This window comes from Notamacropus eugenii, chromosome 5 (assembly GCF_028372415.1).
Source record: "Notamacropus eugenii isolate mMacEug1 chromosome 5, mMacEug1.pri_v2, whole genome shotgun sequence".
NCBI lineage: Eukaryota > Metazoa > Chordata > Mammalia > Diprotodontia > Macropodidae > Notamacropus > Notamacropus eugenii.
Window position 1 is genome coordinate 76,457,636 of NC_092876.1, and position 23,157 is coordinate 76,480,792.

The following is a 23,157-nucleotide window of genomic DNA, read 5'->3' on the forward strand; positions in this document are numbered from 1 at the left end:
GGCAAGGAAGGGATGTAATCTCTGTGGGCCACACTGCCCTCTGCGTAAAACTGAGCAGTTGGACCAAATGATCTCTAAGGTCCCTTTCCTCCTCTAAATTGATGATCTTGTCTCACATGAATGTGGTGAAGAAAGAGGTAAACTGGAAATGATATAGAAATAAGAATTTCTTTGACAGAAACTATTACTACTAGCACCCCAGTTTTAAAAGGTCCTCCTTAACACAATAGCAAGCTTAAAAGATATGTCTCTGACACTAGCTTAAGAAACTTTCAATATGAGTCCTTGACTGGGAAGACATTTCCATACTGTAGGCCATGAACCTCTCCATATCTGTCCCCCTCCCTCCATCCCCTCCCTTCCTCCCACCTTCTCACCCACCTTTATCTCCAGTTTGTGGTTAATGGCCAGGGCAGAATGCTCCAGGGCTTTAATGACAGAGGCGTAGGAGTCTGAGAACTTGGTGTATTTGCCAACCAGAGCAATGGAGCAGGTTTCTAGCAAACGATCGTACCTGTAGGTCCAAAAGCCAACACTAAACACAAGTGTATGGGAGGAAGAGGCTATAAGCACGTTCTAAAATAAGAGGTGCTCAGTATGCCATGGGGAGTTGAGGGAAAACAGGTCTGACCCAATGTGTCTGGGGTCATGGAAGAGGTCAGGATGGTGCAAACTCCCTCGCTGGGCCCCTTGGCAGCAACGTTTACAAGAGGCAGTCTTGCAGAGCACTGTGGGGAAGATGGCTCTTAAGTGTGGACAGTCCTTAGTATTATCTCCAAAAATAGGCAGCAAAGAGGAAGTGGTTTGGGCAAAGCTAGGAAATTCAAGTGCCACAGAGCTCTGAATCCAGGGAGCTAAGCAAATTCAGGGACTAACCAGGTCAAGGGGCTTGGTATCTTGGCAATCAAGCCAAAGACTAGGAATTAATAAGACAAAGCCTTGGCTCCAAGAGGTAGCCTGATGACAAGATCCCTGGATATGGAGTCAGAAGACAAACTGGAATGCTAGCTCTGCTGCTGCCTGTGTGACCCTCCAGGTGAAGGAAAATGAGGCAGCAGAGAGGGCTCTAACGGATGAAGCCATAATGCAGAAGGTGTCTATCCTCAGAAACCAACCCAGTTGAGCAAAACCTCAAGGACCAGGGCCAAATGCTGCCTGCTCTTACCTCTGACAAGGTCTGTGGCACCATGTCCTCTGACCGCCAGGGATTTGTTCATTTCAGCTTCTGAGGCTCTTGTGCCAAATGCTTGTGCTTGTTGCCTATACTGCCACTAAGAACCATGTTTAAATGACCTTCCAGTGGTGGTAATATTTTACACTGCCACCTTAGCATAGACAGTGAGGGGAGGATGGAATAGGAGGAACACACTAAACTAGGTTGGAACTCTAGCTTCTCCTCTAATATAAAATGAGGCTGACTAGGTGATGCCTTGGGTTCCCTGTTTCTCCTAGTCCTAAAATGGTTTAATTCAAACTCTCAACGATAATTGCAGGGTAAAAAAAGGAAAGCATGCACACGAAGACAGATTATAGTGTTCAGAAGTGAAAAGGATCTCAGATCATCTACTCCAACTACCTTGTTTCAGAGAGAAAACTGAAGGCCAGAAAGCTTCAGTGACTGGTTGAGGGTCACATGGTAGTAAAGAAGAAGTGAGATTTGCACTTAGCCTCTCAAGCTAATGGAGTTCTAATCTAGCTCAACAGTAGCCCCTAGAAAAGTCCCAACATCTAGCTTAGCCTAGATTATACTTATTAGCCCTATTTCATAAAGATGCTCTGGATTTCTCTTTTAATAAGCCTCACCATCAACAGCTGCCAACTTGTCATAGTAACTATTACCATAGTTAGTCTCCCCCAATCTCCCCATACCCCATCCATCCCAGCATTTAGCCTGAAGCTAAAAAGCTCCACGGTCCAATTGAAGGATTACAGACAAATATATGGGAGGGGTTGGGAGTGGAAGGGAAGGAGGAGGATCAAGAAACACTGCTTAATCAAATAAAAACCACTTTCAATTCTAATGTGAATTTCCAATCCTAAAGCCATTGTCATATTGAAAATAAAACTAAGGCTGATCCCAGTAAAGGTCCTGCAGTCTCAAAGAGCTGCTGTTATTCAGTTCCTATCACCAAAATTAACAAGTGGTATGTACATTTAAAATGTAAGCAGATTAAGTCCAGGTTTTCATCAACAGAAACTTTGATTTGACCTGATTCTTTGAAGAAAAGAACATCTCCTAGACTTTGCCAAAGATGTGTCCCCATTCCAATAAATTCAAGCTTGTCAAAAGCCTTCCCCAGAGTTGGGAAACATTTAGCTGTGGGTTAGAGCTTTACTGATCCCTTTGTCGGGTCTTTGCTTTGCTCCATGTGAAGACCTCCATCTCAGTAATCCATCCTGCAAATGCCTTAACTAGTCACAGATGAGCATAAGTCCTTAACTATTACTGAAAAAGCAACTCAAAGAAGACAGAGGTCAGAAATACATTCTCCATATTTGTTAAGTACTTCCCAGGGCTCCAAACACAAGAAAAATTCAACAAGTCTAGTTCCTCGACATGTAACAGGATCTTAAAGACATTTTATTACGCAAAATGCCTGAATGAATGAGTTTCTGGGGAAAAAATGAGTAACTGCCATAATCAAAAGTCACTAGATTTCTTTTTTTAAAAGATAAAAGTGACAATGGATCAAGTAAGTGATTACAATTTGATACTCTTTAGTGATACCAGTGCTGTGGGATATAAGGCAGAAATAAGACTGGGTAACCAAAGCTCTTTCTAGTTGTGGCACTTACCTGTCAGCCATTTCCTTCCACTTCATCAGCATCTTTCTTGGTTGTCTCTCAATTGGAAGGTCAAGTCTTCGAAGGAAGTAATCCACAACACCCTGCTCTTCTAGTAACAGAGGGACTCGGTAAATGGAAGAAACATCATGGACGCAGATCACCTATTAAATACAGTCAGTGGAATTTAAAAATAAAGCATAAGAGAATCAATAGGGATGGTTGGAAGGTAACATCACAGTGGTTCTCAAACATTTTAGGCCCCTTTTCCACTTCTAAAAACTGAGAACACCCTCAAAGCACCTTCTGTTCAACTGAGTTCTATCTATATTGGAAATTTAAAAAATACATAAAGACAATTCATTTTAAAACAATAAATCCATTAAATAAACATAAATAACATTTGAGAAAAAAAATTTATTTTCCAAAACAAGAATGACTTAGTTTGAAAAGTGGTATTATTTTACATATTTTTGCAAATCTCTTCAATGTCAGGCTTCAAAAGGAATAGCTGAATTCTCATATCTGCTTCTGTATTCAACTGACTGCCACATGTTGGCAACATACTGATGTTTCTGGAAAGGGGAAAAGTCCTTTAAAAGACAAATAACATCTTAGTAGTATTATGACAATAGTTTTAACCAAGAAGACTCCCTAAAAGGATATCCAGGACCTCAAAGGGTCCATGGACCACATTTTGAGAACTGATGCTTTATTAAATCAATCCACTCTAAAAGGAGGGGACAACAAGTTGGTTAGCACTTTACCCACAATGCCACACTGCCCTTCAAACCTGCCTCTCTACACTGTTCTCTAGAATACCTAAAGGCAGCTGTCTTGGCTGCCCCAAAGTTTGTTCTTCCTCAAGTTAAATTGTTCCTTCAATCTCATATGGCATAGTCTTGATGCTGGTCACTGTCCTGGTAGTCCCTCCCTCTCATAATCCTCTCAAATTTATCAGTCTCTTCCTAAAATGTGATATTGAGAACTCAACACAACATTCCAGACTGGATCTAACCAGGGCAGACTAACCAGGTCTGATTGCATTATCATACTACTGATTCATATTCAGCTTACAATCCATTAAAAGCTCCAGATTCTAGGCAACGTGCTATCAAGCCTCAATTCCTCCATCTTTTATATGGGTTCAAAAATCAATTTCACAAGCATGTTATTCTGAACATAATGCTCTACATGCAGTCTGATAAAGGCTGGGTAGAGTGGGGACCACCAATTCTCCTCTTCTGAACACCAGATTTACATCTGGTGCCATCTACAATCACCTTAGCATTTTATTCCACTGGCAGAGGTTTCAGTACAATCAACTCAGAAGGGCCTCAAAATGGATTTCTTTAAACCAAAGCATAATGGCTTTCCATTTGTTCATATTAAATTTCATCTCATTAGATTTTGGTCAGTGTTTCAGCCTTTTGACTCAAGATACAAGATACCACTTCCTGGTTTGTGACATCATATGTTTGCTAGCAGTATGGAACTTTTTCAGGACTCTGGGAACTGATCATTAGGCTCCCCCTCATCTGAGCCAAGCCAAAAACACCTGCTCATTTACCAAAGGCCTTGAATCCAGTGTCAGTCTGTTCTCTTGGTGCTTCAGGATTACCTTTGGCTAGGGACTGTTCAGACAGAAAATTTTGTCACAGAGGTGCTCAGTTGGTCATTATCTATCATCAGAAGTGTCCTTGACCATATAGAGATGAGCAAAAGATACATGCCAGTCTAAAGAAGCCCAAAAGGCTGAATGTTGCCCTTGCTAAACACAAAAGACTGTAAGTGCCCTGGAGGTAGGAGGGCAGAAGTTCACAGTGGCTAACTTAGAGCAAGTGGTAAGGTGGGGGACAGTGCCTCTGTTACATTAATTCCAGAAGTCACCATTAAGTCCTCATGCAGTAAAATTGCCTATGAATGCTATGGGGCTCCCCCCGTAGCTTCCTTTGGAAAGGCTAGTTTGGGTTCCTGAACTGCCTCTAGATCTAATTAAAGTCCGGAAGCCATTCTCAGGTATGAGTTGCTCCCTCTGGAGCCTCAGTACTTACTAATCACAGAGCGAACAGCTGCGATGACTGAGAAAGCCTGCACTTCTGAAGCCTGTTGGAGGAGCTTCACAATCAGCTATTAGGGCTCAAATATCCTGAGACAAACATGGAACTGACTCCTTTCTCCCCTCACCCCCTGAATCTGGTCGGGCCCATTCTGACTGATGCGGACCCAAACTGTGATTTAAAAAAAAAAAAGGTTCTCTAGGAATAATGCATGTACCAAACATACAGCTAAAGCTAACATATAAGACTTTTAGGAGCAGTTCTGGCCTCAAGATGTAATAGAAGAACAGGTCTGAGAATGGCATCCTCCTCAATGGTTCAATTTGGATTCAAATGCCACTGAGCTTCCTTCCAGCTCTAAGATTCTACAAACTTCCATAAGAAAAATGACAGGGTTTCTATGCCTGGGACCTGCTAGTGGTTATCACCAGTAAATCTGAGAAAAATCTCTATTCATAAGTTGTCTACATTTCTAGAATTGACCCTTACCTTTGATAAGAAGATGGAAACTCTTGGGGAATAAGTGAGGGACACAAGGAAAAGGTGAGGAAACCAACTTCTAGCTCTAATCATGGGAACTTGGAAGACTAGCACAGAAGGAACTTCCCCCATGAAGGAAATTATACCAGGTATGGCTTGGAATCCTTGCTTTCTTTCTAAGAAGTCATTCCACCAAAAGTAACTAAACTGGGGCCTGGCCAAAGACCAAAAGACTCTCCTACAGAGTCAGAGGGACCAGGAAGGCAACGCTCCTTCTGGTTAAGGAGACTGTGCCTGAGACAACATGCGTATGTATATGTGCAGAAAGCCAAACAAGTAAGAAGGGAAAGTGACCCACTAAGCCATGATTATGGTCCTAAAGAGATCACTTAAGGATATGGGACCAGACAGTATTTCCTGGCTAAATTCCTTCCTCAAAGGTTTGGCTTTTAAAAAGCCCATCACAAGCTGAGCCCAGCCTACCTTCCCAAGGTTGTTACCTATCACTGTCCTTCTGTCACCCCGCCAGATCAGCCAGCCTGGCTTTCCCTATGTTCTTCCCATCTCCCTACTTTTTGTACTGGCTATCCCAAATGCCTGGGAGGCAATTCCTCCTCACCACCACCTTAGAATCCTGTTTCCTTTAAAACTCAGTTCAAAAAAGAAGGCAAACTAGAAGCCATGCACTCACCTCTCCAGGAAGTCCTCCCTGATCCCTCCTAACAGTAACAGCCTATCCTTCACACTTTACAGTGCTTGCCCCTAATCCCTTCTCTGGATTCTGACACTTGTGAGGAGGTGCATGGTGGAGTCAATCTCCTCATCTATAAGGATAACACTTCTATTATCGATCTCCCAGGGTGGTTGTGAAGAAAGCATTTAATAAATTTAAGGCATCATATAAATAAAGGTTAATATAGTTATAACATTATATATTATAGTCATCCATGGTTGTGTCTTATCTCTCCACTAGATCTGAGTTCTCCATGAGGTCATCTCATTTTATTTGAACTATCTACCCTAATGTCCAGAGCAGACTAAACAGCTGAAATGGGACAGATCCTGCCAACATCAAGGAAAAGGACACGATAGGCCTGAACCCTGGGAAAGAGACTCTTGGGATAGAAGTTCACGTTGTGAGTGGAACACTACACAGAAGATCAGCTCCTTTTGCTGTATTGATCAGTTTGATTTTTTCCCCTCTTCCATTTTTCTTTTAAGAATTTTTTTTTGATCCAATCAATCTGGAAAGCAGTTTGGAACTAGGCCCAAAACTGTGTATACTCTTTGACCCAGCAATACCAAAGAGATCATAAAAATGAAGAAAGGACCCACATGTACAAAAATATTTGTAGCAGCTTTTTCTGTGGTGGTCAAGAACTGGCAATGGAGGGGATGCCCATCAGTTGGGGAATGGCTGAACAAGTTGTGGTATATGAATGTAACAGAATACTATTATTCCATAAGAAATGATGAGAAGGTAGACTTCAGAGAAACCTGGAAAGACATGAACCGATGCTGGGTGAAGTGAGCAGAACCAGGAGAACACTGTACACAGTAACAGCAACACTGTAATGACCAACTATGATAGAATTACCTCTTCTCAGCAATACAAGAATCTAAGATAACTCCAAAAGACTCATGATGGAAAATGCTGTTCACATGCAGAAAAACAGCTACGCATGGAGTCTGAATGCAGATCCAAGCAGACAATTTGCACCATTTTTTGTTTGTTTCTTCCTTCTCTTGGTTTCTCCCATTGGTTCTAATTCTTCTTTACAAGTAATGTGGAAATATGTTTACTATGACTGTAAATGTATAGCTTATATCAGACTGTATGCTATCTTGGGGAGTAGGGAAGGGAGGGGGAGAAAATTTAGACCCAAAATCTTACAGAAGTGAATGAAGAAAATTAAAAATTTTTTTATCGTGATGATTGCCTCTCAGCAGGGTATAGAAAGAAGGTGGAATACAGGGGGAAATCTAAGCAATGCAAAGTCAAAAGATATCAATAAAAACTAACTTTAAAGAATTACTAGGGAACATTGCTGGGTACATAGAACATTCGAACTAGACCTAGAGTCAGTTCTGTAATGCTCTAGATGGAAGGCTGCAGGTAGCCAAAGATAAAGGAAGCTCTGAGTCTCTCAAGGTTTCATGGTTTTCCTCTGTCCTGGTTCTCTTTTCTTCCTGGTTGGCTGCTCCTTTTCAGTCTACTAGGCTGGATTTTCTTCCATGTCATGCCCACAAACCATGGGCACCCCCTAAGATTCTGTATCTGGGCCCTTTTCTCCCCCTAAATTATCTTGCTTAGTAAGCTTATTAGTTCTCATGGATTAAATTATCATCTCTATGCAGATTATTCTCAGTTCTGTTTATCCAGCCCTAACATCTCTGTTGATTTCCAGTCTTGTATCTCTTACTGCCTATTAAACATCTTGAAAAGGATATTCTACAGAAATTTTAAACTCACCATGTCCAAAGTTAAACTCATTATCTTTCACCCAAAAGCTGATTTCCTCCATTATCGCTGGTACCACCTTCCTCCCAGTCAGTCACCCAGGCTCCCAATCTAAGTAACATACTCAAATCCTCCCTTTCTCTCAATTTCCCATATCCAATATTCTGCCAAGTTCTGTTGATTCTACCTTGGCAATATCTCTTGTATATATCTCCTTCTCTCCTCTGATATAGCCACCAATCTGGTACACAGCCCTCATCGCTTCCTACCTAGTCTACTACAACAGGCTGCTGGTTGGTCTTCCCTGCCTCAAATCTCTTTTCACTCCAATTCATCTTACACTTGGCTATGAAAGTGATCTTCCTAAAGTTAAAATATAGGACTGACCACGTCATCCCCTGCTCAACAAGCTCCAGTGGCTCCCAGTTAGCTCTAGAATCAAATGTAAAATCCTGCTTGGCTTTTAAACGCCCTTCACCACCTGGTTCTTTCCAATCTTCCTGTCTTCTTCTACCTTACTCCCTTCCACATGTCCTATGACCCTGCAACACCTGCCTCCTTGTTTTTCCTCACATAAGACAGCCCCATCTTCCATCTCTTTGCCTTTTCAATGGCTGTCCCCCAGGCATGGAATGTATTCTCGTCTAATCACTGGGACTTTGCTTCCTTCAAGTCTCAGTTCAAATTCTACCTTTTACAGAAAGCCTTACCAGGTCCTTCCCCTATCCCCACTGCTAGTGCCTTCCCTCTGTGACTACCTCCAATTTACCATATCTTGTCTGTATGTGGATTGTTTACATGTCTCCCCTATTAGCATGTAAGCTCCTTGAGAGCAGGGTCTGTTTTCTCCTTTCTTTGTATCCCCAGTGCTTCGTACTGTCTGGAACTTATTAAATACTTGACGACTTGACTTTCCCTGGACCCAGCTGGAAGGATGATATGAATGAATGACAAAATACTTAAGTGCCTGGATCCATGTACTACAACAGTATCTAGTCTTTCTTGGTTATCTCTGATATGAACCATCAACTCATTGGCAGGCTTCTCCAATCACCCTAACTTGAACCCAAAGCAGGGCAGCTATGTGGTACGGTAGATAGAACAGGCCTTCAGGAAGATCCAAGTCTGAATATGCCTCAGACATTTACTGTCTTCATGACCTTGGGCAAGTCATTTAACTTGTAACTAACTCAGTTTCTTCATCTGTAAAATGGGAATGATAACACCTACTTCCCAGAATTGTTCTGAGAACAGAATGAAATAATATTTGTAAGGTGCTTGGTAAACCTTAAAATGCTATGTAACTGCTAGTGAATAATAAGTCTCAAAGAACAGAGACCTTTCAGTTCTGCTTTGGTAGAGCTAAGGTTAAATGTTTCCTTTCCAGGACACGATGAAGTAACCCTTTCTTACTGTGATAGAAATCTGGTTATTATTTCATGTGTCCTTAGACATGTGGTATCTGTAAGGAGCTTCTGATGCACAGGCCCCTAATTTATTTTTTTCCTAATTAAGTGTTTAATTGGACCCAGATGGTTATCAGTCTGGACCAGCCTCAGAGAAGTAGATTAATGGAACTGGGAAAGAAAGAAAGGGGGGAAAAGTCTACTAATGAAAGAATCCCCAAAGCAGAATGGGCTGCCTTAGAAAGGAATAAGCTTCCATTACTTTAAGTCATCAAAGAATCTAAATGGTTATTGAAGTACAGACAACAATTTGAATTAAAGAGACTGCTTCCAACCTCAAGACATTCCTTTACATACTGAACTATTGTTGCACCACTGACCAAGGGGAAAAAGAAATTTGTCAACCTATTTCTTGCCAGGAAGCTAATCATTTTAAGTCCTGAGAATTGGCATTTCTGTATACAAGGGTAGGATCAGACTGGAATGCCTTGCTCTTCAAAGTATAAAGGACAATTTATGTAAAAAATATCTTGCCATTTCTATTTAATGCTAATTATATAAGGAAAAATAACCATACGAATTTTTTTCTGGCTACAATGGTAGACTTATCACTAATGTTTACAAAGCTCTTTCTTCCTAAAAAGCCTGAGAGAAAGATAGTACAAGGAGTTACATGAGAAAACTAGGGTGCAGAGATTAAGTGGCTTGCTCCAAGTGACACTAAAGGTTGAATGGGCTGCCTACAGAGCTGGTGGGAAAGTCTTCAAGCAAAAGTAATCTGACCACTTATTTGTATGTTGTTAGAGCTGGGAGAGAAATCAATTAGCCCAACCCCTCCACTTTAAAAGTGAGCAAACTGAGAACTAGAAATTATTAATCAAAGCAGAAATAGATGGACTAGTTAACATCTGAAAATTGCCTCATTTGATGACAGTTCAGGAAAGTTGGCTTGTCCAGAGTAAGTCAGTGGAACAGCCAGGAAGAAGTTGGTCAGGTCTCCTGCCTGCTAGTCCAAAGCACTGCATACAATACTACACTGGACCAACCGTCAAGGTCACCTAGCTAGCCAGCGGCTGGGATGAGCAACCAAATCTCTTATGTTCACATAACAAATTGTTATGTTCGATACAAAAAGTCACACTACACACACATACACACACACACACACACACACACACACACACACACACACACACGGAATGTATCAGTCATTCAACAACCCCTGAAGAAACTCATCATCTGAGGGAGGCAGGGAGAAAATGACCATCTTTCTCATTACCTCTCTGGGCCAGGCCCAGCTCAACCACACCCTTGGCATATTCATCTCCTAAGAATTACATAAAGTGCACATTTTTATGTAATTTTTTTTTTTTTTACAAAAAAGATCTTTTTTACAGAAAGAGATCTTAAGATAGTGAAAATCAAAGTCAATCTTTACACTCTGCCAAACCTGATTCAATCCAAAGTGACCCAAACTACCCGTAGAATTTACTAGGCACAATGTACACAGAAATTACCACTAAGGTATCCAATTAAACTGAAACTGATATACTTCAGTAAGACCCCTTTATCTCTTAAACATAATACTCTAACCACAATTTACTCTTTCTCCAAGTATGGCCTACAGACCAACAAGCTGAAACAGTCTGGACTCATCCCTCCTTGCCATCCCTTCTGCTACCCAGACAAAGGAAACCTGAAGTAAACAACTTTGTATCTTAGTGTACAAAAGCACCTCACATGTGGCAAATAATCAAGACATGTTTGCTAACAGGGAAGCTGGACAGCTTTCCTTATCCCTCTGGACTGCTTCAGTAGAGCAGTCTACTAGTCTACTTACTATTACTCTAAAAAGGTATAAATTCTATCAAACATTCATAGGCAAGTACATAAACACAATCCAGAATTAAATGCGATGACTTTAAACACACCAAATCACAGAATCTTAAAGATCATATAGTGGCTCAATTCCTTCATTTTATATATGGTGAAACTGAGGCCCAGAGGTCCCAGGGTCAGATCCTGGCAGTCCCTTACACCAATCCATGGGATCCCTAGAAATAACTTTGGTGGGAAGTGGTCAGGGCAACAGCACCGACCCCTCCATGAACAGAAATAACAACTGTTGCCCCTGTATTTCACTAGCACTCTGTACAAAGGACTGTTTCACACCAGCCTCATGCCAGCCATGTGAGCTGTACACGGCACAGTTACGCAGAAATTAAAAGACTCACACGTGATCATACAACTACTAAGTGGAAGGGGCCTTCTTATTCCAAATCCAGCATTCCTTCCACTGTATCCTTCCATACACAAAAAGGGAAAAAGGTCCCCACAGCCAAGAGTGTGTAGGAGTTCTAGGAAACACTTATTGCATCAAGCTGTGAACTAACTCTTTTCCTACCCAATTTCCCAAATGAGAGGATCTGGGACCAAACTTACTTGCTCTGGCTCGACATGACAGAACATGGATATCTTCTCCTTCACTGCGGTGTCCAGGGGATTGGAGCATCTGCACACCACCTAGCTCCAAAGATGAGGACATCATTTAGCAGAGGGAATTAAAAACACCCAAACATTGTCATTATTTGATATAAATAATGATACATTATTGATACAAAAAGGAATACCTTTTTCATTTCATGACAGACAGTGTATAAATAAATGTCCCTACCAGATTCTGGAGAAACTTAAAAATGCCCCCTTGTCTCTTTTCAGCTAAATTTCACAGCTCCAAAACCTGAAAGCAGGCCAAGAAATGAGAACCCAAATGAAGACTACTTAAGGAGCTACAAGAGGGAAATGCCTACTGCTTTTTAAGTGATATTAACAGAGAAGAAAAATCAGAGATAGGATAGTACACAAGAAAGCACAACACTTGCCACAACATGCTTTCCAAAATCAGTCAGTGTACTGCCCTCTATGATACTGCATATGAAAATTATATGATCTTTTGGGGAGAGGAATAACAAGATAAAGTTTAACATCTGATATTCTGCTTCAAAATTTGTCCAATCCACCTTTGTCCTAGGAATATTCTTCATTCTCAATCTCATGCAAAATTAATTTGGAAAATGTTACCATAAAGTATAATGTTATTGAAGGAAATTTCTATTATCAACAAATATACTTAACACTTCAAGGATCTATAATATCATTAGCATGTGCGGTAGATCCATACCAATACAGCTCACATCCCCGTTATGCCTTAGTAATGGCAGCTGAACAGTATGCCAACATTCTGGTGTTTGGGTATTGTGCACTTAGCTTGGCTGGCTGCCAGACCCACACTCAAAATCTTTCTAGCCTGATAAGCTGTGCTACTAGGAACAGTTAGCACAGTGGATAGATTACCAAGCCTGGAGTCAGAAAGACTCATCTTCCTGAGCCACGCACATACTAGCTGTGTGACGCTGGGCAAGTCACTTCACCCTGTTTGCCTCAGTTTCCTCATCTGTAAAATGAGCTGGGGAAGGAAATGGCAAACCACTCTAGAATCTTTGCTGAGAAAACCCTAAAATGGCGCTATGAAGAGTCAGATACAACTGAAACAACAAAACAAGATATGCCACAGCCAGAGCGGAGAAGCTATGCCTACCAAGCATGTGTCAGATGATTTTAGAGGGCTCTCTATTATTAAGAGGTATTAAAATTATCCCTTCCCACCAAAAAAAGTTTGTGTTCATTTCTGGCTAAGAATAACTGTAGCCACACCTTTAAGATTAAAATTTAATCTAGTGCAAAGGATTTCGAAAAATTACCAAATCTGGTGAAAGTCCAAGCCCTCTGAGTTCACGAACACTATTCTGAGTAGGTTTGGTCTTCTGTTCGCCTGTAGAACTTGGCTGTTTTACAAGAGAAAAAAAGAGCTGTCTTTATACATGGAATTAAAAAGTTGACCTTTTCCTTAAATGCTAAAAGCGTGAAGCGGTGTGCACAGTTCTCATTTGCTCTAACAGCCAAAGAACTCAGCTCTTGCTCTTTCCCCTTAGTGCACCAACAGTCCACTCCAGGTTCCTCTGGAAGCTTCCAGCACCTCACCTGTGGAACCAGGCTGACATGAATGTTGCAGAAGTTTTCCCGTTTGACTTTGAACTGAAACTGGCGGAAGGCTTCGATGAAGTGCATGCTTTCTATATCCCCGACCGTCCCTCCGAGCTGGAAGCACAAAATAATGTTAGAACACGTCATTAAGTCTTCCTCAGTTTGCCCATTCCCTTCCTCTCTCTCTGAGCAGCAATGTATTGAAAATCTGTTATCTCAACCAAATAAGCGGAACAGCCATGAGTTCTCTGACAACAGTACACACTGTCAGCAATCAGGAATACCGCATTTCCTTGAGCTGCTATGTCACTTATTTTGGACAAGATTCTTCCTCAAGGCTATTCTGGCTCTTTCCACACCTGTGTCAGGGAAAAATAAAACTGGGCAAGACAGGGACAAGTGATCTTCCATGTGAAAGGGTCGATCACAAAGAAAGCTGCCTAATTCTTATCTCCCAGGTTAGCCATATACTGTGGCTGCAGAATGCAAAGCAAGAGAACTGGAGCACTGGTCTCCTCCTACCTTTGAAATTACATTGAGATGATAATAGTTGGAGTAATCATTATTTTTTATAAAAATTAATAGAAACAATAATAACACTTCAACATTTCTATGGTCAATTTAGCTTAAGAAATGTTATCAGAAATGTTAACTTTATTCAAGAAAATATCTCCTATTATTACCTACTTTTTGTACTTTGGAGCTATGATTTTATCAGTGCGCACACTCATTATACCAATCTGCCTGTGCCTTAGGACTTGCTAGAGGTTTCATGCTGCTGTAGCCCCCCAAAATTCCAAGGTCCATAATCCACTAGTGTGGATACCCAGAGCTAGATCTCAACCCCCCAGTCTTTGGGAATGACTATGGCCAAAACAAGCACCTTATGGCCAATCTCATTGTTGAGTGGTCTTTATACAGATGCATACAACACTCTGCTTCCCCCAGACTCAAAGTCTTTCAAGAACTCAACCTCACTTCCACGGTACAATGCTGGACCTACAGAGAGCATCGCTGAAAGAGCTCCCATCTCTATAGGCCTTTAAAATTTACAAGGGCTTTCTGCAAAGTGGAGTAGGTGGTATGAGTATTATCATCCTCACTTCATAAAGGAGGAAAAGTGACCTGCTCTGGTAACATTTGAGTTACAAGTGTCTGAGCCAGAAATCCCAAGGTACAATTAGTGCTACCTTCCTTTCAACTGAAACAATGTAGAGATAGGCAGGAGGTTTCTTTCAGCACTCCCACTGGAATGTTTTGCTGGACATCCAGCGCTGGCTAGGGAGATACACAAAATAAATCTGTCCACAGGTGGCCTAGGACTAAGGAAGATCAGAAGAATATACAAACCTCAATCACGCATACTTGAGGTTTTATGCCATCTTCATCTACAGGAATTAATGCCTGTCTCATTACCCACTCTTGTATTGCGTCTGTGATGTGAGGAACAACTAGAAAAAGGAAAAAATGTGCAACTTAGACTTTTCCAATAGCAATCATAGTAAGCTGAACAGTCAAATTTATTTTTGAACCAAGTTACTCAATTTTATCTGCTCTAAGTAAATGAAAGGATGGAACATAAAATATTAAAGAATCAAATTCAAGCTGTTTATTCCACAGGTAAAAAAGCACAATATGCTGTAACATCAAATCCTTAAGCCTATCCATTCCCTCAAGGCCACACCACACCCCTGCTCTCACAGGGCTGTCCTGGTGCCAGCCTTTCAAGAGGGGAGTGCTACTAGTACTAGTATTACTACTACGACTACAACTACTCCTCCTCCTCCTACTACAACAGTTCTTTAATTCAGCTATCCAAACTTCTTTCCACTTGGCCTAGCCTAGCCACCACTATGCTCCAGGTTTACAAGGCAAGTAATAAACTGACCTGCAGTGTAATTAATTAGCTAAAATCATTAATTCCTTGGTGCCCAAATGGTTTAGCTCATTTTCTACAGAACCCAGAAGAGTGCCACTGCACCTATGATAGGATCATAGGCTTTGGAGTTCTAAGGGACCACAAAGATCCTACCGAGTACACTTTCATTTTCAGTTAGAAGCAAACTGAGCCCCAGAAGTTAAGTGGTTAAGTAGAAAAGGAAGTGTTGATCAAAGATCCAGCATGGCTTCCTTTTGGCAGGCTTGTTAGAGGTTATTAGACTGTCAGACCTGTTCAGTGCTCTGCAAGTGATTTAGTTAGATGTTAAAATATCTGACAATGTCTCTGATGCTACCATGGAGGAGATAGATGGAGACTGTGATAGTACAGTTAGGTGGATTCAAAAGTGCTTCAATGAGCTAGTTCTTCAAAGACTTTAATGACAACATATGTAATCATGAAAAAGTGGAAACTAAAAGCCCATCAACAGGAAAATGGTTAAATAAACTGTGGTAAATTGATGTAATGAAACACTGTAATGTAATTAAGACTGATGAACACAAAAGAATACAAAGAAATCTGGAAAAGCCTTTGTGAAATAATGCCAAAGCCAAAAAGGATCAGAAGAATGAAACACATATTACTAGGAACACATAAAGAGGAAAATGGACAAAGAATCCTGATGAGGTCTCAGAGGGAAGAGACTCAAAATCAAAATGATACTTTTGGATTTAAGTTAATAAAGCAGTAGAGAATTACTAGGCAAATTTAGTTGTACGGATGTTCAATACTTGGCTTTGAATAAATCTAAAGGAAAAAAATCAAAGAACTACTTGAACATCGTGACCTCAAGGAATCAGTGGGCAACAGTAATAGTTTGACAACATAGAAGGACATCTCTGGTGGAATGCCCTAGTTTGAAATATACGTGTTAAACATGTTTATCAAAGATTCAGAAAAGGGCATAAACGGCATGCTTTCAAATTTGCTGGTGATTAAAAAGTCGGACAGTATAACAGGGTGCAACAGTAAAAATTCAAAAAGGTGTTAACAGGCTAGAATAGTGAACAAAGTCCAGTAAGATTAAGTCTACAACATTTAAGAAATTAACTTCACAACCAAAATCCAGAAGGAGTGGTTAGACATCAGTTGATCTAAAAAAGATTTAGGAGTGTTAATGGACTGGAAATTCAAAGAACCAACATTTGTGATGTGAAAGCCAAAAAAGCTGATCCAACCTTAGGCTGAGGCTGCATTAAGAAAAACAGCATCCACCAGATGTCAAATTCCCAGTCACAAAACTCCCCAGTGAGGCCTAAATTAGATTAAAATGTAATTGGGAAATATTTAACAGAATAAGTAAAAATACAATACAACCTAGATAATGTTAATTTGTGGTTTTCTGGGATCTGTTTGTATTTGAGTTTGACACCACTGGTAAATGGGACCAGGGAGGTATTTCTCCTGGTATTGTGTCCAGCTCTGGGAAGGGTGTGTGAGTGTGTGTATGTGTGTGCATGCAAATTTTAGGAAAGATAGTAATAAGCTGAAGAGTAAACAGTGGAGAAAGATCTAGGTCATGCCACATGAGGATCAGTGGAGGGAACTGGATGGTCCGCCAGAAGATTACACTTGGGTAGGGGCTAGGGTAGGGCTAGAAAATAGGCAATGCTGTACTTAAGTATTTGACAGTCTATTAAATTAGAATTAGAACTTGTTCTGCTTGGCCCTAGAGAGCAAAACTAAGAACAATGGTTGGAAGTTTCAAAGAAACAAACTTTAGTTTGATGTTAGTTCGGAAACTTTCCAATCAGGGCTGCCCAAATGGAACGTACTGCCCTAGGAGTAGTGAATTCCTAGAGGTTTCCAGCAAAGACTGAATTACTGCACATGGTCTGGAAGGGATTCCTCTTCAGTTGTGGTTTGGATTAGATGGTCTTCTCTGAAATTCAATGGGTTCTGCAATTGACCAAGGTCAAACAGATTACTATGCAAATCTGAATCTTATAATATGTGGCAAGACATACATTCCAAGGTTCTCATCCCACATCCAGTGCTCTTTCCACTATACTATATTGATAAAAATGCTCTTCAGTATAATATAGGCCTTCAAAAAGAAACATGGTCCTGTATGACCTACATTGCTATGGACTACTGTCTAGTCATGGTCTAGACCCAAAAGGAGACAGACTACCCACTAAAACACTTATCTCTAGGCTCACACATTCCATGCAGCATTAAAGTTACCTTCCACTGTGAGACAATTTCACATATTATCTAACTTACACACTCCCTCCTTATTACCTTTACTCAGTCACCTTCACTGTTTCACGTCTATCACTGGATTTCTGTATAAAAGGTATCTGGGTTCAGATGAGTTATGTTAGTCAAGCTTAAGTGGTGGTTTCAGCTTCAGATAATGTCATCCGCATCAGGAGCTTCGTTTAACTCATTTTGAGGAAACTTCCACATAACTAAGAATAAGTTTTAAGTGATTAACATGCAATGAAAGCCAAACGTATTATTTCTAAGCCATTCAGCTTTACCTTATCCCTTGAAGGAACTCCTTGATATTACCTTGAAACACCTGCACTACAGCCACAAAAAGACCATAGCACTTAAAGGCAAAGAACCTAAGAAGCTCCCTTGAGCAGGATTTATATGAACAATAATGTACCCCCTGGGATAACGCCCGGGGCTCTCCAATATCAAAGGAGTCCTTTCAGTTTTCAGACAGAGAGGTGGCAAGACACGTCCTAACCCAAAGAGACATCCAGTATTAACCTGGACCACAAACCAAACAAGATCTAGTACTACCTCGGACTGCAAACAAAAGGGACATCCCATCATTACCTTGGACAGTTTTTCCCAAGTAGTCTCCTTTACGCTCCTTGTTAATAACATATTGGTAAATCTTTCCAGTAGTCAAGTTATTGTCCTTGGTGAGACGGATATCAAGGAACCGTTCATAATTGCCCAGGTCAAGGTCTACCTCCCCACCATCATCAAGCACAAAAACTTCACCTGAGGAAAATGTTGAAAAAGTTGAAGTTAGTAGTCAAAGAATACCATAGCAGTTTGAATAGAGAGTTCATAACATGTTCCTCTCACAGAACAATTTCTGCATGTCTTTCCTTAAAGTAGCGAAACATCATTGGACAGAAAAACAAAAACTACGCAACAGAGGGATAAAGGCCCTCCTCCAATGGACAACAAACAAACATTCTCTCTCCCTCTTTATTTTGTTACTTTGCACATGATGTATCCATTTATTGGAATGTAAATCCCCTGAGGAACAGTATTGTTTCATTTGTCTCTACAGCCTCAGCGGGGCCCAGAGCAGGTCCTAAATATCCATGGATCTCTTGGAAGCATATACATAAATTCAACCAACAACTCACAGGTTGACAGATGTCAGTCATGATGCCCTGGCTCATTTCACAAGAATGTGATGCAGAAATGCTCTCATCCCTCCTGGACACCAGGTTATAGATCAGAAATCTGAAAAGTACATGCGACTTCAAGCACTGGCAGAATAAGCAAGCAGCAAAGCAGAACCTGACCAGTATCCAAATGGTCATCTATGTGGCTTCTCCCCTCCACTAAGACAGCTGACACCTTAGGAGAGGGCTTTATCTTCCAGAAAATCTGTCACTTGTGGCCAGCCCTCTTCTAATTCAGCTAGGCTGTTCCTCAGACAACCATTTCCAGACCTGTACCCACAGCTTCCTTTTCCAGCTTGACAGAAGCTGGCAAAACCTTAAAGAGCACAAAGTCACTTTTATACCACAAAAGGTCATCAAAAGAGGGCTTTTTAGCAAAGTAGCTGAAAAAGCAATTTATATTTTTACATACCCAGAATGAATATTAAATAGCTCAGATATTATTACAATAAAACTCGAGGTCAAAATCTATTTCCAAATATTCAACAGGAAAAAATTCTAGTACTACCAAAGGGGAAAAAAGTTATTTATTTTAACCTTATTTTAGATGATAACAGTTGACCTTTTGATGGATGCAGCCAGTGGCTCCCCTAAAGTCCTGTTTGGTTTTTAAAACCCTTCATAACTTAGCTCCTTCCTGCAGTTCAGTAAAGCTCACATCTTACTCCCTTCAATGTTCAGTGACAATGGCTTCCTTGCAGTTTTACAGAAAAGACACTCCATTTCATCTCCTGCCTCCATGCATTTTCACTGGCTACCCCCAATGCCTAGAATCCTCTCCCTTCTCTTCTCTGCCTCCTAGCTGTAGGTCCTAGATAAAAATCTCACCTTCTGTAAGAAGCCTTTCCTGGTGCCCCTAGAAGCTAGTGCCTTCTCACTAAAATTATCTCCAATTTACCCTGTCTATACCTTGTTTGTACATATGTTGGTAGGTCTTCTCCTCCATAAACCTGTGAGCTTCTTGAGAGAATGCTATTTTCCCATTTCTTTGTATCCCTAAAACTTAGCACATAGTAGCACTTGGCTTGGCACATAGTTGCAACTTAAATGCTTACTGATGACTCTAAACTAATAAACTACTAACAGTGTTACTTGGGGCAATAATTTGAAAATACTTTTTGGAAGTGTTTGATAGAAAAAAAGGTATTATAATCACACTAACTGGCCAACATAACAGATTTACAGTGTGGGGGAAAAACCCAACTTCAATCAGCTTTCATGTGTTTTATACATACATACATTTAGGTAGTCATATAGGTTTCAGGAGTTATAGTAAGTCTAAATCCAAATAATAATAATAAAAGCACTTTATAATTTGCAAAGCACTTTATAAATATTATCTCATTTGACACTCGTAGCAACCCTAGAAGGTAGATACCATTATCACCATTTTACAGAGGAAACTGAGGTGACTTGCCCAAGGTCACAAAGCTAGTAAATGGCTAGTAAAACACAGAATTTGAACTCAGGTCTTCATGACCCTAACTACAGCACTCTATCCACTATGCCACTGAGTTGTACCACAAAAAGATTCCAGGACTATGAAGCTGGGTCTGTTTCTCTTCATTAACCTCTTAGTACTGCTTTTCCCAGGAGAGCACCAACTGAATTATCTATGTAAGGAATAAACTTACATAGAAAGGAAAAACATTTCCTGAAACATTCTTCAAGGCACTGTCCAAACTACCTTACTATAGAAGAATTTTATGTTAATCATCCTTCCAATAAATAGACCTGGTTTTTATGTATGTTTTTATCTGAAGGATTTTTGTTCCAGGAGAATCTGACCTAAGTGCTTCCGAGTAAGAACACATAGACCTTTCAAACTTAAAGCTAGCTGCATGATGTAAAATTTAATCCCGCTGTATCTTGGACAATGCCATAATCTATGGGCAGTCAATAACCCAGGAAGTTGGTGAACCTTCAGCTTCCAGGCTTCCTAAGTTCCACATGCCAAGTTTCTTAAATTCTTAAATGCATAGGCTCTACTTTTTAAATCCTGGGTCTGACAACTTTCAGGTGCACAATGTGTTAACACCAAGCCTAGCTTAGCTACAAAAATCCACATTCTGCCACCCTGCCAGCAACTCTCAAAATCAGCTACCAAAAGGAGCTTTGCTGCTTCAGCTCCCACAGCACCCAAATCTTTGATTATTGTAAGGCATAGTATCTCTCTGACTGACTGAGAAAGAAAACATTCTGCTAGCCAGGGTGTCTGTAACAACTCAACAGGTTTTGTAAAAGGACCTTTTTCTTATATTCCTACACATTAATACTTTAAAAAAAAAAGAGAGAGAAGAAGAGACTGCTTACCGTGCTCATAAGGAGAGAATGTTCCAGCATCAATATTGATATATGGGTCAATTTTAATTGAAGTTACATGTAAGCCACATGATTTCAAAATTGTTCCAACACTACTGGCAATGATCCCCTTTCCAATTCCTGAGATAACGCCACCAGTGACTAAAATGTACTTCATTTTATTCAAAAAGACCTAAGAGAAAGAGAGGATAAAAAAGTCTTTTTTAGAATAAAAATAATTTCTCCATGGGGTAGTTATCCAAGAATCACCAGGAAGTGATACTAATATAAAAATGACTACCATTGAGATATTTTTAGAAAATCAAAACTTTTTGGAGAAAATACTATACTGACATGAAATAAAATTGATGATTACATTCCACATTTGATTAAACAGGTACAGAAAAAAGTGCAACAAAATTAGTGTAGATTTTCCATAAAGTTTTAACATACTTGTCAGTTAATTCACCAGAGAATATCAATATCAGATATTGAGGACAATATCAGAACTGAGGACTTGGGTACACATTAGCCAAACACTAATGTACTGGCACCCACTGACAAATTTTCCTTAAATGGAAAAAGATTTAGCCAACAGCATGGAGCGGTACTGATGTCCCACTAAACCACCAAAAGCTATTAAGCCAAATTGTAGTGCATCACCCAGAAAACACAACAGAACTAGGTTACATTTCCAGAATTTTTTATACCAAGGTGTGGATGTTCTAATATCAATATTAATATATAAATCAATTTTCACTCAAGTTAAATTTAAGTCACATGATTTCCACTGATGGAGATCATATCCCCTAAGCAATTCACTGGACAGACTTAAAGGACCTCTTCAAGAGGAAAATGCATTATCCTGTGCTAACCTGGTAGGTGAACTCTCAATTTAGTTAAGCTGATCCCGAGTTGATACACAAGGGTCAATGCTAGCCCATATTAAAACACTGTATTTCATCAAGAAAAAGGGACTTGCTTTGACATTCTAAAAACCTGCTGTACTAGAGAAGAAGTGAAGTAACCAGAATGCTGAGAAGGGGAAGCCAAGCCAAATGATAACTAGCAGAAGGAAATTGAGATGTGCAGTCTGCAAAAGAAGGATTTAGGGAGGACATGAGTACTGTCTTCAAGTATATGATACAGCTATATAGCTTTACAAAGGCTGTCATGTGGAAGAAGAAATAGATTTTTTTGTGCTTCGCCCCAGAGGGCAGAACTAGGAATAACACCTGTCAGTTATAATAGGTAGATATAGGCTTGAAAAAAAGGGAAAGGCTTTGACTGCTTAGGACCATCAAAAAATGTAACAGTTTGTCTCTGGAATTGTAATAGGCTTTTCCCTCACCAAAAAAATTCAAGCAGAAGCTAGACGTCCAGCCAACTTGTCAGAAATGCTCTAATAAGGATTCTTGGCCACAAACAGTTAGCATTTCTATGATCCTTTAAGGTCTGCCAATCACTTTAACAATGTTATCTCATTTTATCCTCACAACCACCTTGGGAGGTAGGTGCTATTATCATCCTCATTTTACAGATGAGAAATAGGGTCACACTGCTAACGTGTCGGGTTAAATATAGGTTAGGTTTGTTGGCTTCTCAGATGCCTTCTAAGATCTATGAGATAGAAACCTGGAATTCTCTTTAATTAAAAAGATAGTTCTTTTACATTAAAAACAACTAATTTGCCATAAACCTCCCTATAAGATCATAGCTCCCAAGAAAAAGAGTCATCAGAGAGTGTGCATTTGAAACAGTTTTGTCCCAAATAAAACAATTTTACCTATGTTAGAAGCAGAATAGTAAAATGGAAAACTAGCTTAGTCTTAGTTTAAGCTTTAGCTCCACTGTTTACTTGCTCACTATGCATAAATGAACAAGCCTCCAGGCACACTGAGCCCGTTCTCTCAACAAAGTGGTCTTAGTCATGCTATATTAACTATGGCAGTAGGACCTTGTGAGGTTAAAATGAGATGGGCATATAAAATGTTCTGTAACCATAATTACCTCAAAGAGTTGCTATGAAGAAAGGAATTCCTAAGGCCTTCCAGGGATAAAGAAACGAGTTACTATTAATTAATAGAGGCTATTTTAACTAAAATGAATAATATGATATAGTGGATAAAGTGCTGGAATCAGAAGACCTGAGATCAAATTTAACCTATGACATTAACCATGTAACTTTGGGCAAGTCACTCATTTCATGTAGCTCAAGCAACTCCCATATGAGAGTTCAAAGATCCTTCCTTTTACTTAGTTATTAAAAACAAACACTGATGTTTAAGAGGCATAAAAA

At 40.1% G+C, this 23,157-nt stretch overlaps 1 protein-coding gene across 5 annotated transcripts in view; it reads right to left on the reverse strand.

Moving 5' to 3' along the window:
• CTPS1 (CTP synthase 1) overlaps nt 1-23,157 on the reverse strand; it is a 90,095-nt gene that overhangs the window by 12,652 nt on the left and 54,286 nt on the right. For 3 of the 5 annotated variants that reach the window (XM_072609768.1, XM_072609767.1, XM_072609769.1), the window contains 8 exons: nt 20,871-21,051; nt 17,968-18,138; nt 14,586-14,686; nt 13,233-13,349; nt 12,953-13,036; nt 11,634-11,714; nt 2,797-2,948; nt 382-514 (listed from right to left, as the gene is read on the reverse strand). In XM_072609768.1, coding sequence (XP_072465869.1) covers nt 382-514; nt 2,797-2,948; nt 11,634-11,714; nt 12,953-13,036; nt 13,233-13,349; nt 14,586-14,686; nt 17,968-18,138; nt 20,871-21,036 — 1,005 coding nt within the window. In that variant the 5' untranslated portion in view covers nt 21,037-21,051. Of the gene's footprint in view, nt 1-381; nt 515-2,796; nt 2,949-11,633; nt 11,715-12,952; nt 13,037-13,232; nt 13,350-14,585; nt 14,687-17,967; nt 18,139-18,515; nt 18,616-20,870; nt 21,052-23,157 lie in introns of those variants that run through there. The other 2 variants (XM_072609772.1, XM_072609770.1) reach the window with 2 other exon arrangements.